The 19,250-nt window shown below is 39.7% G+C and overlaps 1 protein-coding gene across 1 annotated transcript in view; it reads right to left on the bottom strand.

Annotated features, from left to right (window-relative positions):
• Positions 1-333: 333 nt before the first annotated feature.
• Positions 334-19,250, bottom strand: part of MUC5AC (mucin 5AC, oligomeric mucus/gel-forming) — a 38,097-nt gene continuing 19,180 nt past the window's right edge. Inside the window, exons 23-39 of the mRNA XM_019551003.1 lie at positions 17,852-18,984; positions 17,446-17,654; positions 14,603-14,774; positions 14,214-14,464; positions 12,440-12,623; positions 11,608-11,794; positions 10,418-10,596; positions 8,203-8,272; positions 7,755-7,855; positions 6,893-6,924; positions 6,062-6,239; positions 5,076-5,180; positions 4,789-4,829; positions 3,920-4,048; positions 2,881-2,938; positions 2,177-2,282; positions 334-1,505 (exon numbers count right to left, since the gene is read on the bottom strand). Coding sequence (XP_019406548.1) covers positions 1,262-1,505; positions 2,177-2,282; positions 2,881-2,938; positions 3,920-4,048; positions 4,789-4,829; positions 5,076-5,180; positions 6,062-6,239; positions 6,893-6,924; positions 7,755-7,855; positions 8,203-8,272; positions 10,418-10,596; positions 11,608-11,794; positions 12,440-12,623; positions 14,214-14,464; positions 14,603-14,774; positions 17,446-17,654; positions 17,852-18,984 — 3,379 coding nt within the window. The 3' untranslated portion in view covers positions 334-1,261. The remainder of the gene's footprint in view (positions 1,506-2,176; positions 2,283-2,880; positions 2,939-3,919; positions 4,049-4,788; positions 4,830-5,075; positions 5,181-6,061; positions 6,240-6,892; positions 6,925-7,754; positions 7,856-8,202; positions 8,273-10,417; positions 10,597-11,607; positions 11,795-12,439; positions 12,624-14,213; positions 14,465-14,602; positions 14,775-17,445; positions 17,655-17,851; positions 18,985-19,250) is intronic.

Below are 19,250 nucleotides of genomic sequence, written 5' to 3'. Positions count from 1 at the left end.
CAGGTATCATGACATGCAGGGACCTCTGAACTGGGGGTATGAAAGGGTAAAAATATTGTATTGCACATGTAAGGGATTTAGTGAAATACAAAAATCTGAAGATACAAAAGTTGCAAAATGCTAAAGTTTATTAATCATCATCATCATCACTTTCCTTCAAAAGAGACCAAAAAAACCAAACCAAAAACCGAAACAAAATAGAAAAAAGAAAATATCCCACACCCAGATATGCACTGAGGCTAGAAAGTGGGGACAACATCATTGCTGAAGTTTATAGCCCAATACACCTATTTTTCCAAAAACAAAATAAATAGCAATAGTAAAACATTTAAAAAAAAACTCAGCTTCCTTGGAAAGAATTTATATTAATATAATTACTTTTGTTAAAAAATCCTTCATATGCCCCTTTTGACAAAAAATATATACTTCTTTTGTAAACAGTTAACCAAGAACATGTAATAAAAATGTTCAAATTTTCATATCATTACTATGCTGATAATCTCATGTAAACAGAGACTATTCTGCAGCAGCTTTGCATGGTAGGATTTCTTTCTTTCTTTCTTTCCACAAGAATATTGATGGAAAACTACTCATTACAAATCACCCACACTCTTGCAAGTTTGAAGGTTTAAGATGATGCAGTTTCTACCGTGTACATTCTTTCACATAAAAAAAGGGAGGAAAATAAAGTTTGTATTTTTTCTGATGTAGATTGTTGACATGGCTGGGATGAAAGCAGATTTAACAGTAGTAAGTTTACTTCAGTGAAATGATTAGACATTTTTAAGTTGGAATGGAACACACTGTAATGACTGTGGCTAGTGAAACGTCATTAACTATACAGTGATGTTTATTTTATGCTTGGACTTGCACAGTCACAGTAAAGAAAAATAAAGCCAAAAAGAAGAGACAAAGGTGGCAAAGGTTTTCTGTAAGAGCTGTGAAAATAGTTACAGTAAAATTTAACTTGATTTCACTGCATCAAAGGAAAAGTATCAGTCTTATTGTACAGCATCACTCAGAAAAAAACAAACCTCAAGATTTCCTTATCTTAGAACCTCTCAAGTTGCAAGGAAAAGATTCTCAAAGCAATGAGATGAATTGTTAATGGAAGCTGAAATAATTAGGAAACAGAAATGTTTAGCATATATAGAGAGAGACCTTTATCTGTATGACCAAAATTTTAGCTGCTTTAGAGAAGATTTATTTCAGTCTATATTCTGCTCATCCTGGCTTTGGTTCTTTCATCTGTTTCTTGGTTTTAGCCTTGCCATTGTTGCTGCTGGATCTGTTCCTGTTGCTGCTGTTCTTGTACCTGTGCTGGGGTGGTATGACTGCTTTGTGGGATGCACTGGGAGCCCACACATCCACATTCATCCACATGGATGTATGAGTAGTCGATGCTGGTTCCATTACGGCACTGCAGGGTCACATGTTTTTTGCTGGTCTTGACTTCCTGACAACACTTGCATGTATGTTCCATCATGTTTGCCTCAGCAGAATATCTGATTGGTCCCAAAGCAAAACAAACAACAAAAAAAAACTTAGAGACACTGGTACAAAATCCAGAATCTAAATTCACACCCCTTGCTAAATATTGCCAAATGCTGTATATGTGCTTTGAGAGCCTATTTGATATTACCACTGTTACAATACTCTGTGAAATGTGATTATTGGTGGAGCTGTATGTGAAGAAGGTTAGTACTAAATATAAAGGTGGCAGAAATTGGCTGCCTGTGCAGACTTTGCATTTATACTCCTGCTTTCAAGCAAAAATCGCAATGCTTTACATGGATGAACAAATATTACTAGGTATGTTTTACAAGTAGATGAAAAACTGAGGCATGAAGAAATCACATATCCAGCCAGTTCACATACACAGACTGAGATCAACAACCTCATTTTTTCAGGGGCAAATCCTCAGCCTGGGTCCTCAGAGGCTAAAGGCTCTATTCATTCTGCCATCAAGCTTCCATCTACTAATAACTGATAGGTCTTAAGGTGATTAACCTCAATATTCAAGTCAACACAGCAGAAATAAACACCTGCTTGCTGGATGGATATTGGATGTATTAGAAAGGCATTGCTAATTTGCTCCCTGTCACCAGTGTAATGGAGGAGGCCACAAGGACAATGATATACAAGCAGAGTGAGTAATAAGCCTTGTACCACTTACATTGAAGAAGCAGGGCAGTTTCCTTCACAGTATGTTAGCTCAATAGGTACAGTAGCTGTGCATTCACTCTGCTTGATGATGGTAGTAGTATTCTGTAGCTTGCAACCTGGATTTTCAGTAAACAAAGGGAAATAATTGAAAATAGGTAAAAATGTTGTGTGAACATTGATGTATATTTGCCATAGACAACAACTGCTAGAAATCTGAGAAGGTGGAGCTGAAATGCCATTGTGACACCTGTTGTAATGACATGTAGTTCTTACTGCTTGAGGGCACAAGGAGGGGAGTTCCCTTCCTCATTTGTACCACTGGTACACGGCATGGGCAGAATCAACAGTTCACCAGCACATTTCAAATGCAATTCTATTTGCTCAAGATGATTGTATCCAGGCAGGTTAGAGAATAACCAAGGCCTTGTCCCTTCCACCTAATGGTTAAAATATAGCAGCAGAGCTAGTAAGTGAATGCTTCATGTTTTCAAAGGAGTTGTAGCCAGGTACTGGAAATGTCCTATCCCCATAGTCTCCTTTCTCACCCTGATAGTAGGCATACTTCTCAAACTCACAGACATTAATTCTGCTTCAAACCACATTTTCTTATCCACTGTACCTATTCACCAACTACCCCAAATAGCTAATCTGCTTAAAGACATTGTTTTCCTATGCTGCACTTTTTGTTTGCACCACAAAATTAGCCCGACTTACCTTTGGGTGGTGATGCACATACTTTACAGCAGCCATCCTCAGACAATTTGACTCCCTCCTAGAATGGAGAAGCAGAGGGAAAAGGTTCAGAATTAGTGTCTGTGTATCAAAGCAGGAAGCTTCCCTGCTTCCTAAGTTTCTTTGGTGGTAGCAGGGATCAGTGATCTTCACTGATACAGATGCTTATTCTAAAGCAGGGTATAAAGGCAGTTTAAAGACAGGGGGTAATGAGTACTATATTAATACACTATTAGTAAGAAGTTTCTTTGCAGGTTGGCCTGAAGCGGTACTTGATTCCCCCTCCTGTCCTCAGAGTTTAGCATTCTAATATTGCACACAGCAACACAACTTCTGAACACTACATACATGCTGCAAATGGACCATATTCTGAGAGACCAGAGTACTGCAGGAAAACCAGCATTCGCAAAATAGTTAATAAAATACTGACTTCGCACTGTCCTTTGTGGACCTGGTTCCAATCAGCCCTGAAATCTTTATTGAGTTGAACTAGTTCAATTGAATTCCCTTCAAAATTTGCTCCCTCTTCTCTGTCTCCTAAACTGTGGTTCTTTTCCAAGGCACCTGCATGATTCCAAAGGCCGGTTCCACAAATGGCATGATATTAGGACACATGAAACTTTTGAAAATCCCACTCTTTATTATAATGTCCCATCCTCTACTACACACTACTGTCCTCTCTACTGTACACAGAAATACAGCATAGCTTAGGGAGGACATATTTAAAGCCACGTGATCTAAATAATCAATTTTAAACACAAGTGCATCAAGAATGCTTGATTTATGTAATTTGTTTGCTTGTAGTATGTTTTATTCTTGTTTCACATTTTAACTTTTTATTTATTTGCTTTTTGGCTAAAGTAAAATTCAGATTCAGATGGGATATAAAAAGAGCTGCGTAGCACAATGCTTGTACTCAGATGTAGTCCTTTGAACTTGGTAAAACTGTTGTTTTGCCCACCTAGCCTTTGTCTATTCAATTTATTTAAATGAATATGAGAATTAGAGGAGAAGCACTTACTGGTCCACAGTCTTCAGGATTCAAGGCAACGCAGGTTTTATTTCTTGTGACAATGAAGTAGTGACCATTGTTTTCTTTACATTCATAGGAGGTACAGTTATTACCAGGCAAGTACCAGGATGTTCCAGGCTAGAAGTAATTAACATTTAAAAAAAAAGTTAATAGAAATCTACATAAGGAGTTCTTTTGTAAAAACATCTTCCAGTTGCCTTGGTTTGGTTGTTCTGCAAAAGACTGATTTAAAATCCTCAGTGTCCAAATAAGGGTATTATTTGTGTTGACTTCTGTACCATTAGCAATAGCATTACTGTTATAAGCTCCGTTGATTAACAGAATGAAGAGTCTAATTTTATCCATGCAATTTCAAGCTTACATCATTTCCCACTCCATATCTCATGAAGTGCCATTAAGTAATTATGCAAAAGATTTAGTGGGAATAAGCTAGATATGGTGAAAATCTGGTTTGGAGGGGGATCAAGTCGGGTGTAAACAATCTATTGGTTCTGCTATTAATTGGGTGAAGGTACATATGCATGAGAACATGGAGTTCTCCCTCAACAGGTTTATTGTACATGTGTGGAAAATGTGACCACATTTTTTCTTAACCAGAGTATCTGATAATGGTGACAGAAATAACTTATATTGGGGGAGAAAAAATTCTTTTGTACAGAAGCAACCCAGGCAGCAGGAAAAGCCTTTTTTTGCACAGAGGAGCGTGGAATGTTGTTTTTGATGAAATCATAAATTACGATTGTCTCTGGCCTTGTGCAAAGAACATATACTTCAAGCCACTCCTAGAGTTCTGAAAAAAACCTTTTCTTATTTTATTATATGCTGATAAATTTCAAAATATTTGCATATATACTTACTGTGTGGACACTTCCATTGAGTACACAGCCTGGTGTGGTTGCTGTAAGGGAGAACAAATACAGTGCCAAGTTTAGGGTTTGTTTTTTTTAAAGAAGAAGAAAGATTTGAAAAGTTACTGGTCATTTTGTTGACAAGATCTGATAACAGAAGGCAACTGATTTTTACCCTGCTGCATGCAGTGTTTTATTCAACAATATTGTCTACTGAATAAGTTTTAGCAACCTTATCCAGTAAATAACAATTTTACCAGTTGGTTCATGCACAATAAAAAAAGCCTGGTACTTACTGCATCTAAGGACAGAACAGCAACCTCCTTCTAGCGGTTCTAAATATGGGTCATAGCCTATTTCACATTTCTTTATGGATTCAGGGCAAAAGCTGATGTTGCAGCCTGTATAAGATAGGGGGGGAAATCATCACATTTAATTATAGAATATTTGGTATTGCAAGAACAAGCATTTCTTAGGTTTCCCATGCATAATGAGCACTACAGCTGTAGGAGCACACGTGTATGCAGGGTAGCCTGGGAGATGAGAAGATAACCCTCTGTTTAGCTTTTACATTTTTAAAGGTAATGAGCTGTACTTTTAACCTTAATTCTTAACAGGAATGGGTTTAAAGGTTAGGAGAGTGGATTAGTGAAAACTTCTTTTCCTAAAATCAAAGAGAAACTTGAGAATGAAAATGCATAAGGATGTGAAAATGTGGTGACTTCTAGGACTTCATGAAGCTTCATGAAACCTCTAAAGAAGATTTCCAGAGTTTTCGAGATCTTGTGAAATGGCTTAGGCATTTTCTCATGGGAAAGGTTTTTTTTTTTTTAGTGAAGCTTTTTTGTTTTCAGTGGCATTGTTAATATTTACCTCTAGGGGTGACACAATTTGTTTTCTTCCAACAGTTAAAATGCTTAGAAATTTAAAATGACTATTTTGTAGACACCTGTGTTTTCCTTGTGTTGACAGAAAAAATCTGCCTGGGAAAGGAACTGTATTTATTTTTAAAGGTGTTCCCTTCAGGCTTCTAATAAATGCTGTGAACAACTGGGATAGGGGAAGTGACCACTCAGTAACTGAAGCAACGCCTCAAATGCTGAAAAGTTATCCCCAAATTCCACACAAAAAATATCCCGAAAGCTTGCAGAAAAGGACAGTTTTCTTGCCATTTTCCGATTGGTCTAATAAAAGGTATCATTTTGAAACTAAGCGTTCTAGTTTTTTGTACATACACAAAAACATTGCATTTCTCATGTGAAAGAGTTGAGAGACTACTTACGACATTCGGTATGGGGACAGCATTTGTCATCTTTTGTCCATGTTTCCACAGGGACATACCCTGCCTTATCACAAGACACTGGACTGACTTTTGGACATTTGCGTGGTTCACAGTACACTTTAACAGTGGAGTTGTCACAGAAACAGTCTTGGCAATCACTCTCCCATGTTGTTCCAGGCTGGAAAAACAGAAAAAATATTGCTTAGAATAGAATCATCTGTTTGTAGTTGATTTATTCAGAGCTATAAACCATACATAATGATATCAAAGTTTTTCATATACTTTAATTTTTACAAAGGAACCTAAAATCCTGAAACACTATAAGAATCCATGTGTTCCCAAAGGTCCCTGAGCATAATTGCCTTTCTCCACATATTTTGGTCCAGTCTTAGTTTTTGACAGAAATATGAAGGCATGCTGCATCTACCTGTGTGGGAAAAATTATTGTATGAAATAATGGCTTACATCCTAGGTAATAAAATGGGACCAGTAGAAACTATGCAGAGGAACTGGGGCTGCGAAGTTTTTGGCCACAACTACTTTTCCTTCTGTCCATTCTTTTATTCCTAATAACTTTTGTATGCCAATGTTATCCCCCCACCCTGCTCCCAGTATATTAGATTACCTGTAATACTATTTGTCCTTATTTTTTACAAGAGTCATGGAAACTTTAGAGAGAGAAGAACCTATTACTTGCAACTTGATCTTTCTTAAAATAGTATAGGTTTGAGAATTCAGATGCTTGCAGAATATTGGGACAGACTATTTGCAAAAAGTATATTTCCTCAAACCTGTTAAAAAGATTTGGCAAAACCTGATTTTCATACTCACCGCTTTGGACTCTCCATGTGGTCCCACGCAAACTGAAAGAAATGAAAGAATGAAGACATGCATATTAATGCTACTGTCATGATTTAGCATAACAATGATGTCAGTAAGGTCAGGTAGTTTGAAACAGTGATATCTGAAAGATAAATTCTACCAGAGGACTAGGAGATTGATTTGGACACAGATGAAAATTTTCAGACATGGGAGCAGAGCAGATTTACTGAAGGCACAATTTTAAAATAAAATGACCAGTAAGATGGGGACGGGAAAGATGTCAGAACTTATGTAAGTCATTTCAGTAAACAATGGTTGAAATATGATTAAGATCACATAGGTGAAAAGATTGTTTCAATCTAGTGCTCAGTACGTATTTTTCTATAAATTAAAATAATCCAGGTGGCAATTACTATGACTGTTAATCTCTGTGGAGAAGAGCTGCAGGATCATAACAGTGCTGCATATCAGGACTGAGATGCTCTGAGAAAGCTCTGTAGGGGAATCATGTGTGGGTCATGCCTGCAGTGGGTTTGAACTGGCCTGGGTTATTGGTTATTTGCTTTCATAAGCAATGCTAGTTCGCCCTACTCAGCATTCTTTTAAAATCCAAGAGTGCAGTCCAGCACCCACAGATGTCAATGGAAAGACTGTTGATGCAAACAGACACTGGATCGGGGTTCTAGATAAATAACAAAAATATTCAGCTCTTATATCGGTTTTCTTCATCAGTAGATCTCAAAATACTTAAGCAAGAATGATAGTGAAGTGACTTGGCCAGAGTTCATGGCAAAGGTGGCAATAGAACACCAATGCCCTGCCTGCCAGCCAAAGCCCTATCTGCTCTGAGAACAAAGCGCATATTACTCACAGCATCCAGGGACACATATATCACTATCTGGATTCAAGAGAGTCTTTCCTTCAGGGCAGAAACATCCTTCAGTTGGGCCAAGGCCGCTGAGTTGAACAGCCCTGTAACAGTAAGAAAGACATACCTTACTGTACTGCTTTTTCTTGTAGTCATTAAACAACTAAGTGCAGTCTGTGCAGGAGGTCACAGCCTACAGATAATGGATATATGTCACAGCCTACAGATAATGCATATAAATGAAACAATCAGCTTTGTAAATTAAAAAAAAAAGGGGAATTTCAGGTTATATTCTTAATTGATTTTTGGTTCAATAGTGAAACGATTCATCCCAAAGTCCTCAAATCACCAGGTAATATTTTTGTGATGTGAATAATTGACTAGCTTTACTTGTTAAGGAACCTACATGACAAAGATCCATTAGGATACACTGAACTGATTTTTCCCATACCTTGAGTCACAAGTTGGAGGATTAAGAGGTCCACATGGCTTATACACTGTATCCACTGGACAGGTGAACGCTGTATGGAAAAAGGAAAATGCACCTATATTAAATGCCTTAGAGGTGAAGCTGAGTTACATTTTGCAGCTAGAGATCTTTTGTATCTCAGTGAACACCTCATTTTTTCAAGCTCAAATTCTGCTAGTAGGATATTCATTGGGCATGTTTACATGAGACACTACTGTACAATAGTTACTGCGCATTTATTTAATACTTCTATAAGCAAGTAGTAAATAAGTGAGCAGTAATTGGACTTACTGTGCAGTACTTCCAACAAATGTCTTTTAAATGACACTACAGTGCAGTAGCCTAATAGTACCGCGCAGTAGCGTATTAGCACTGCCAGTGCTGTGACGTGCTGCTGCAGAATTATTTGGGTATTGTGCAGTCAGTGCCTCATGTAGATGTGCTTACTTTCACAACAGTTAAGAATTGGTGGGTAGGCTGAGTTGTGACACATGACTTTTAGTTTATCCCTGTATTCTGTATCATCATTTTATACTTACAAGTGCCCAGTCCACTTTTTTCTCTTCCAGAAATCTAATAGTATAGTTTCATGCAATGACTAGGTGGGTACTAACATAATACAGTGAAATAGTGGCTTTCCCTTTCCCAAAACACAACTGGCCAGATTTTAATATTGGTTATATCTGGGTAAATCCATAACCATTTCAATTAGACATAGACACTAGGGATGGAACGGACCTCACAAGATCATCAGGTCCAGCTGCCTGCCCAATGAGCAGGAAATCAGCTAGGGTCAAAGGATCCCAGCAAGATAGGCATCCAAATGTTTCTTGAAAGTGTCCAGAGTAGATGCTTCCACCACCTCTGGAGGGAGCCTATTCCAGGCCTTGGGGACTCAGACAGTAAAGAAGTTTTTCCTTATGTCCAGCCTAAAACAGTCTTGGAGGAGTTTGTGACCCTTGTACCTTGTTTTCCCTTGGGGGGCCCTGGTGAACAGGCATTCCCCTAGATCCTGATACACATCTCTGCCAGCAAGTCACCGCTGAGCCTACGCTGCTCCAGGCTGAAAAGTCCATGGCACTCAACCTCTCTTCGTACAGGCTGCTCTCTTGCTCTCTGATCATGCACATGGCTCTCCTCTGGACTTTTTCAAGTTTCTTTACATCCTTTCTGAATTGTGGACCCACAACTGGATGTAATACTTCAGCTGTGGCCTCATCAATGCCGAGTACAGCAGGAGGATGACTTCCTGGGGTTTGCTTGAGATGCACTGATAGATGCAAGCCAGAGTTTTATTCGCTCTGCTGGTGGCAGCATCATATTGGTGGCTCATGTTCATCTTGTGATCAACCATGACCCCCAAGTGTCTTTCAGTCATTGTGCTAGCAAGTGTAGCACTGCTGAGCCTATAAGTGTGATGTGGGTTTTTTCTCCCGAGGTGGAGCATCTTGCATTTCTCCATATTGAATGCCATCAGGTTTTCATTCGCCAACCTTGCGAGCCTGTTGAAGTCAGGCTGGATCACCAACCTATCCTCCACTCTTCCCCATAGTTTGGTGTTGTCAGTGAACTTAGCCAGTCCACTTCTGACACCAGAGTCTAGCTCATTTATAAATACATTAAAGAGAACAGGTCTGAGAACAGAGCCTTGGGGGACACCACTGGTCACTGTGTGCCATGTTGATTCGGTTCCGTCAACTACCACTCTTCGGTAAAGCTGCTCTAGATTTATACTGATATAAGATCAGAATGTAATATCTATAGAACTAGCTCCTTGATGCTCCATATCAACACCAATGTGAGTTAAATATGTAAATATTGTTTCCAAAGCCTGTATCCCTTGATTAATGTTCCTATTAACCACTGAGATAGGAACATAATACAGGGCATAGAAGCATGGGACTGGAAAGGGTCTCCCAGGTTATGGAGTCCAGTCCCCTGCATTCCCAAGCAGCAATTTGCCCAAAGATTCCTAAAAATCATCCATTCTAAAACCTCATGTATAAGAAACACCAAGAACTCCCTAAAGCATGCCACTGGTAAAATACAGGGGAGACAAGGACATTGCCGGATAGACTTGTTATGGTTTATGGTGTATTATGCAATGATTTTGTGTTAGGACCAACTTAATATGTTCCCATTATAACAAATCACATGCTTCATTATCACACAGTTTTTTTAATGCTACTGTACTTACGGCATGTCCCATTGGTTTCATTTCTCCAGTCAATGCAAACACCTCTGTTGGCACACCAAAAAGCATACAGCTCCAAGCTTGAACACAGTATAGCGGACTTCCTCATGTGACTTCCATCAAAAACACAACCCTTGTAAAAAGGTTCTGGTGGGATCACCTTATGACATTCTTCAAAAACTCTACATGCAACAGGAAAAAAAATCAGTTTCACTTCATTTGGTCTGTATACAAAATCTGCTCTAGCCCAAGGAGACACCACACATGTATATTTTCTCCTCCTAAGAAAAGAGCTTCTTAGAGGAAATTTATCTGAGCTTGAAAAAGGGGCACAAATTGGGGAGAAATGTTCAAGAATGGAAAGGCTGGGAAGTTTGACGCCATCAGAGCTATTATTTTCAATGTACCTAAGACTCCTATAGAATATAGTGTCTATTTATCCATTTAGCTGTTAACAGACCAGACTCATTACTCTCTTCCATAGAAAGCATCTGACAAATTTAAAATGCAGTTATGGTTTGGAAAAGGATATTGGAGTATAAATAGATATACACTGGGTGCATCCACACATGTGCTTTAATGCGCTGGAGCCTATTTTACTGTGCATTAAAGCAGACGTAAAAAAACCCTGTGCAATTATGCTAATGCAGAGTAAAATAGGCTATGGCACATTAAGCATCACTTAAAAAATGTGCTTTTGGTACTGTGCATTAGGGCAGTCTAATGCATATTTATTTAGTACTTCACATTGAAGGTACTAAATTTAATGTGCGTTAGGTAACGTGCATTAATGCATGCATAGACATGCACACTGAAATGTAGATAGGAAGGTAAATAATTTTGTAGTTAAAAGAAACAATTTTGAGCTATTTTATGCAGCCCAGAAAATTTGGATTTTTTTACTGACCAAATCCCTGATTTGTTAATATTCCCCACAAACAACTGTGCAATAACTCTGAAAAGCTCCTTCACATCAAGAATCATTTGTATAGCACTTTCATTACATTTGTTCTCTTATGCAACTGGCATAACTGTTTAGCCATCAGAGATGTGCATCAGGAAACCTTTGAATTCGGCCTGTATTTCCTGAGGATATAATTCTTATCGCCCGCCCACCCCCCCAAGCTTTTCTCAGATACATGAATAATTTTGCCTAAGTCAGAGAAGATCAAAGAATTCAGGTCTGATCTTACTTGCTCAAAATAACCTTGCAGGTTTCATTAATATGACTAACTCGAGGAGGTGTCGTAATGATAGGTGGTGGTGTCAAACAAGTTTGATTGCCAGAAACTTTCCAATGATAAGCCATTTTGGGACAAGAAGAAATGATCTGACCATCTGGCAAGCGGCATTCATCTGATTTATTATTTGTGCATGTGCCTGAAAGATATCAAAAGGAACTAGATGAGAAGGCAGGTAACCTACTGACAAAATATGTGACATTATGCTAGGATCAAATTCAAAACTGGTGTGCATGCTTTTGGGTATGATCGTATTCCACTTATTAGCTGCTGAATAAGATGTCACCTAATAATGTGGCTAAGTGTAATCCTATTCTACCCTTTTCAAGTCCATGAAAAAAGTTAATACAAAAGATGGAGGCATCTTTCTCCTGCTTGCTACTTTGTGTGACTTAGCTTTAAAGCTATAATGATGCTGTGTTAGTGAAGTAGGTGCATTAAGGTTTTTTGAGGGACTTGAGAACACTTAGGCACCTAACAGATGGAAAGAATCGGGCCCTTTCTATGTTTAGATTGCATCGCTGAGAGGTAATACATTTTAATCTCTACTGAGTTTATTTAGTCTTGTTTTTCCAAGATTAAAACCAAAATAAAAATTTCAGTCATTGTAATATTTAGCTTCTGAGCCCATATCTTTGAGCAAATGGAATATCAGTGACCAAATCCAACAGGTTTCCTAATTTTACTTTACTTCCCTTTGACAAATTCCTGTCAGTGATAATCCTGAAGAGCTGACGAACAAAAACAGAGCAAGTGGGAAAGAGAGGGGTTAATAAATCCTTACCACACTGTCCTTCAGTGTTGTTGCCAAATTTGCTGTAGGGGAGTTGTATTGAGAAGATGTATCCATTAAATGTGATGATGGCTCCAATCTGAGGTATTTCAGTAATCATTTGAATACCACGCGTGGCAATCAAAATGACATCATGTTTGAAGCCTGGTTCGACAAGTTTTTCATTGAAATAAATCTGCATGTGAGGTTTAGAAAAAATATATGAATGCAGGAGTCCCTTTTTAGTGTGTCATTTAAACACTCACATTACTCTTCCTCATATTCCACACCAGTTCTTCATAACAATAATTCACATTGTTTAATTTTTCTCTCTGCTGCTTTACAGTCCCTTTGTGCTTGAGTTGCAGGATTAACTATTAAAGCAAGCCTGTGCAATTAGCTTTGTTCTGCGTATTAGTTATATTCTGTTTGTGCTGGTTGTATGCTAAGATACATTATTCCCCAGCAAAATGTAATGACTGATAATATCATTAGTGACTGCATGGGGACATTTTCCTTTGTAGTAATTTTTATTTAATATAATGGTTTCATAATTTTTATTTCATAACTATGAAATTAAATGTCATAATTTTTATTTAATGACTACATTTTTGCTATTTAAATTAAACTGTTAAAGATACTGGGTGGTTACAAATTCTGGTTTTTAACAAAAGTATAAACATTTGGTCAGTGACTTTGTTCTGAAGGATTTTTTTCCACATTAGAAACTTAATTCCTTTCTCATTTGACCGAGAGGAAGGTGACACGGTTACCTATTCTTCACATATTATTTTTCTCAGACTTGATTTCTGATCTGACTACAATTCTCAGCATGCCCATCTCTATCCCTGTCTGTAACTGTAGCTGGAATTCTTGGCATAATTTCACAAAAGGAGATTGCAAGCACTTTTACATCTTTCCCTTCCACTCATCCTGGTCATATAAGTGCCTGGTCCATCCCCAGAATCAAGGGCAGCTTGAGATAACCTCTCATTTTCACCAGCTCCCAACAACCACTTAATATCTCTAGGGTGAAGCCCACTCTAGTTCATACCTTTCTCCTCAATCACATCATTGATTCAGGAAGGGAATGGGGAATGAGTCATTCATGTGGATCGATATTGAGAGAGACCCATACTAAAGGGATAGGTCCCTATTTAGCTTACCACTCCTGGGCTGACTTCTGGTTCGTCTATTCAAGGGAAAATTTGTCCTGTGGTATTTATTTGTATTGCTTCCTAATGTTTTTACAAATATGTCAGTATATGCATTTGCATGAGATGGGAGCCCTCTGGGAACAATGAATCTCTGTGCCAGTGAAGGATTGTGTCTTATCCTGTGATCCAAAACGGGATCTTTTGAATTTACTCAAGCCTGATTTAACTAACTCACTGACATTTGTGTGTGCACCTGTTGTGTGACAAATTATTGTAATGGAACTTTTTTCAGAGTCCTATACATTTTACAGTTCTACTGTAAAGCCCCTGCTTTGTAAGCCTCTTTCCTATTTTGAATGTATTTCTATTAAACGTATTAGCCTGTTTCCTAATTTTATTTATATTTCCAGTGACAAGAGGTCCAAAACCTTCTCTGATATATTTTATTCTCAGGAATTGGCCTGATCTTTTTGCCCTATGAGGCACTCTACCCAAGTTGTGTCTATATTACGGTGAACACTAATGAACTCAGGGTTTCAAATGAGTTTCAGAAATATACCTGTACACCCTCTTTCTCCTCGGATGAAATGGGAAACATGGGGGGAAAACCCTAAAGAATTATAATTTACCTTGTTAGCCTGCACTCCACTACCAGTTTCACGGGTCATCACTATTTTTGAAGAATTGTACAAAACAATAATGGCTTTAGGACAGGAAAGTCCGCCTTGTGCATCGCAGAAATAATTGTCAATGTAAACCCGGAAGTTGTCGTACACAGGTATAATCTGCTTCACCAGGACATATGTGCAGTTTTGTAGGAAGGTGTAATAGGTTCCATCAAAAGTAATGTAATGAGGATCCCCCCAGCCACTACATGTACCTGATAAAGAGAAAACAGTGTGGAAGGTTAAAATTAACGAGAATTTGGAAACTGAGGCTAAAAAAACAATGGCACCATTTATTCTATTTGTTTTGTGCAGTGTCAGGTGTTTGCCTCTTTAATTCATTTGTCACTTACATTGACATTCATAGTGGCGACAGCAGCCAGTTTCATCAGTCACCAATACTGGTGGGTATCCATTTGCACAGGTAATTTCCCTTGCAGGAGGGCAATATCTGTTTTCTACAACAACCGTGTCATTCTCACACTTCGCTATTGTGCAGTTAGATAGATTCCAAGTCTCACCATTCTGTAACAGAGAAAGGGGGTGGTATCACAAAAGGTTATAATTATACTTGAACTTTATCAAGATTTGTATTTCCATAATGCTTGCAACAGGGGTGGAACTGGGGAGGAAAAAAATCATATATCTTTCTTTAATGACTGTCACTCATGCTTTACAGGTTCTGGAAACAGTTAGTTTTGCAGTACATTATATACTACCCAAATAACCAGAAGCAGTTCTTCTGTTGCTACCTAGACCTTCTAAACCCTTTCAGTCTGAAATAAAAGCCAGCCAAGGAGTATGGTAGCCTAGAAAATGAGTTATACACAACTGAAACACTGTACAGACACACATAGCAGTTTAATTATTCCAAGGTTGCCACTGATTAGGAATGAGTTCTCAATTATACCTGGTCAGAGGTGTCCACACATACACTGCCAAGGGTTCCAAGCACTGTTTTTAGGCTGTGCAATGCTGTCGAACTATCACCACGGGATGGTAATGAGCACTTGGCCCATCATGCCTCTCAGTGGCAAGTGCCCAGAGTTTCCCCAGGATTCCCTGAGCAAGGGAAAAACTTGCCTGACTGGATTCCATGAAAAAGGAACAAGATGACATCAATTGCCTGCAAATGCAATTTTCTGAATCCCCGTTCTCAGTAGCCCTGAGTTCAATAACGAGCAATTGAATTTGATAAAGACCATTCCTACACTTTACTGAAATATGTATTGTCCTACCTGCCTGGACTCCTGCTTCTAGGCTACTGGGGTGTATGCGTGTGTGTGTGGGAGGGGGCGGTCCTGCCAGAGTTTCTCAGCTTTTAATATAAGTTTTCCTTAAGGCACTCATCAATTTACTTCAATTCCTGACAAATGACCAGGGTTGGGTGCATCCCAAACTGATTTGGGAGTAGAGGAGTGGTCAGATGGGGGAGGGCCTGATCCCTCTGCCCCCCGTCCCCCTGATTCTGCATTCCCAGCGGGATGGGTACTCCTGAGGTTGCCCAAGGTCTCTGTCTCAGACAGATTTATGAAGACTTTCATGAGAAACTCCTTATTAATTTCAGCTGCCCTCAGTGGACCCCATTCTGTGGCATCCCAGGCTGATTTGGGGTGGGGGTGAAGGGGTGGCCAGGTTGGAAGGGTAGCTACCTTTATTGTTTGGTTTCAAACCACCTGGCTACCCCTCCACCCCAAAGCAGTCTGGGATGCACCAAACCCCGGTCAGTTGTGAGGAATGGAAAGAAATTAACCAGTGGCTTGAGGAAAAGTGATGTTTAAAAGTCAATGGAGACCTTATGCAGGATTCATGAGGAACACCTCCACCCCAAATCAGCCTGGGATTCTACAGACAAGGGTCCATCACCAGCAACTGAAAGTCTTTGGGGAAAAGTGCTCTTTTAAGGATGCAGCAGGAGGCACACACCATGGAGAGCCCCAGAGGATCCCACCCTTGGGATACCAAAAGCATGGAGCCACCCTGCTTCTGGTTGGACCACCATAGCCTCCCATCCCCAAATGGGTACATTGTGGCTAAGTGCAGGCAATAGAAGTTGGTGCTGTCGAGGTCTGACTCCGTACTAGACCAGCCAGTTGCCGTGCAGAGATATGGGAGAGAGGAGTATGAACAGTGAAATGTGGGATGCCTGGAGGACCAACAAAACACTAGCCATTGAAAGCTTGCTGTCTGCATATAAAGCTGAACTGGTTCATGAAGCACTAGATCAAAATAATAGCTAATTATGCAGATACACTTTTGAATTATTTCAGGAGATTTAGCATATTCTGAGCTGGTTTGTTTATGTAGACACTTGTGGTTTAAACCACACTTAAAATTGTCTAAGTGTCATATCTGAACCCTGTGCTTCACATTTGAGAAAGTTAGGTATCATTTCTGCTTCAACTGATGGTAACAATGATACTCCTGCAAGGGGCAGAAAAATGAAAGCTAAATCCTGGCAATGCATGTGCAGAATGTTGACATTCAGCTGTTCAGAGTTTAATGGTCTCATCAAGTTGAAAGAACACAGAATGCAACAAATTTTGAAGAGACATCAAAGAAAGTTTGTATAGCTAGTCTGTACACCCTAAGTCTTGGCTGTGGTCACAGGAAGTCCATGCCCTAATAAATTTCCTCACAGGGTGATTGCAGATGACAACAGGGATGGCTTGTGTATGCAAGGACCACTATGACCATTCATATACTGGGTAAACCTTCTACCCTGCAGCCCAACCAACTTTATGAGAAAGAGGGGAAGTTTAGGATGTATAGAGAAGCTGGTAAGGGTACAGGAGACCAGGAACAAAGCTTTCCAAACTACCTGTGACAATGTCAAATTTTTCAGTCCTTTGCACAAGCAATGAATGCAAGTATGGGGGGGAGGGAAACCTCTCCTTTACTTCAGTGTAAATAACAGCAAAATTGGGATCTTGCTGGATAAAGAATATCAACATTTGTGCATTTGAGTTGCAATTAAAAACACTTTTGGAGATTAATTCTCACTGTCAGTTATAAGGTTGCACAAATAACCAAGTCTTACTAGAAATATCTTATGAGGGTTTGAACTCAATGCTGTAAAAAATAACTGAAAACATCAAATGGGATTTCGGTATTAAAATACATAAACATTCTACACTGATACAGATTTATTACCAAAACAACTTTGAAGACTAAAAAAAGAAAAGTAGACAAATACCTTTCTATGTGGCTTGACCTTCTGGCATCCTGTATGGGGTGTTATAATAGTAGATGCAGTGACTGTTGGCGTAATAGTTGTTGCTGGTGGTGTTGTTGCTGGTGTGGATGTATTACACCATTCCTGGAATCTAGAAACTGAACAATTGCTAGTACAAATGGCGTAAAAAACACATCCATCACTGTCAGTGGTGTTGTAAATCACTTCACCTGTAAAATATAAAACCACAGAAAATAGTGTGCAACATGAAAACCAAACAAAAAAGGACAAAAATATTTCATTTAATGGATGGCAGATAATTGATATACATACAACAAAACTCTTGTACTATCCTGCTTAGTAAAAAGTAAAAATTAAAGTGAGAAAAAATTACTTCTATTAATATATGAAATCTGTAACAACTTACCAGGTTGATAATACCTTTCCCAGACATGGCAGTAACAAACACTGGGTGTTGTTCTAGAAATAACAGATGTTGAAGGTGTGCTAACTGCTGTGGTCCCTGGGATGGTGGTTGTCCTTGGGCACTTGGGGTTTTCCTCACAGCACCTAACACGAACCTGGTAGTTGAAGCACATACTGAACTTCCCAGCCTGGTCCTCATTCTTGCAAACAAGGCCTAAACTGACATCACACTGCAAGACTTGACCAATGTTCTCAATACTAACATTAGGAAAGTTTTCTGCCCGACATTCAATGTCTTTGGGCTGTCCACAAATCAAAACTCCCGCTGCCCTAAAGTTGTGATAGGTTTCGAAGTCTCCGTCTCCAGGTCCTGAGGAGGGGAAATCAACATCAAGCCATTTGCCCCAGGTGCATATAGGATCACAAATGGTAGTTGCTGTAGTGGTTGTGGGGCTTGGGACCGGTGTTGAGGGCCCCACAGTGGATGGAGAGGCTGTGGTGCCCTTTGTGCTTGTGCTGGGTACTTGGGTTGTAGTGGTTGGAGTCGAACTCGAGTAGGTGGGGTGTGTAGAAAAATGAGTGGTGGGCTGGGTGACAGGTGTGACAGTCGTGGAGGTATGTGGTAAAGTCTTCATTGTGCTCTGGATGGAAATAATGGTCTTTGTGCTGGCTGCCATGGTTGTAGGTGTTGAGGCTGTTTCTCTGGCTGTGGTCCTGCGTGGCACAGTGACAGTAGTGGTGCTGATAACAGTGGTCGTAGGCGGTGTGCTGCCTGTTGTGGTCTCTGGGGTGGTGGTTGGACTTGAACAGTTGGGGTTTGGCTCGCAGCACTTGACACGCACCTGGTAGTTGAAGCATATCTTGAACTTCCTGACTTGTTCCTCATTTTTGCACACGAGCCCGAAATTGATGTCGCAACTCACATTCTGACCGACGTTGTGGATACTTATATTAGGAAAGTTCTCAGCACGGCACTCAATGTTTATAGGCTGTCCACAGATCTTCTCTCCTGCTGCCCTAATGTTCTGGTAGGTTTCAAAGTCTCCATCTGACGATCCTGCGGTGGGGAAATCAACATCAAACCATTTGCTCCACATGCATATTTGCTCACAAGCGGTAGCTGGTGTAGTTGTTGTGGTGCTTGGGGCCAGTGTTGAGGGCCCCACGGTGGATGGAGAAACTGTGGTGCCTGTTGTGCTCATGCTGGGTGGTTGGGTTGCAGTGGTTGGAGTCGTTTTGGAGTGGGTGGGTTGTGTAGACAAATGGGTGGTGGACTGGGTGGCAGTTGTGACAGTCGTGGAGGTGTGAGGGAGAGTCTGCGTTGTGCTCTGGGTGGAAATAGTGGTCTTTGTGCTGGTTGGCAGGCTGGTAGTTGTGGAGGGTGTTTCAGAGGTGGTTGT

The sequence above is a fragment of the Crocodylus porosus genome, unplaced genomic scaffold (genome assembly GCF_001723895.1).
Source record: "Crocodylus porosus isolate Cpor-Errol unplaced genomic scaffold, CroPor_comp1, whole genome shotgun sequence".
NCBI classification, from domain to species: domain Eukaryota; kingdom Metazoa; phylum Chordata; order Crocodylia; family Crocodylidae; genus Crocodylus; species Crocodylus porosus.
The sequence above is the reverse complement of the archived record's forward strand: the minus strand, read 5'-3'. Positions and strand labels throughout refer to the sequence as shown.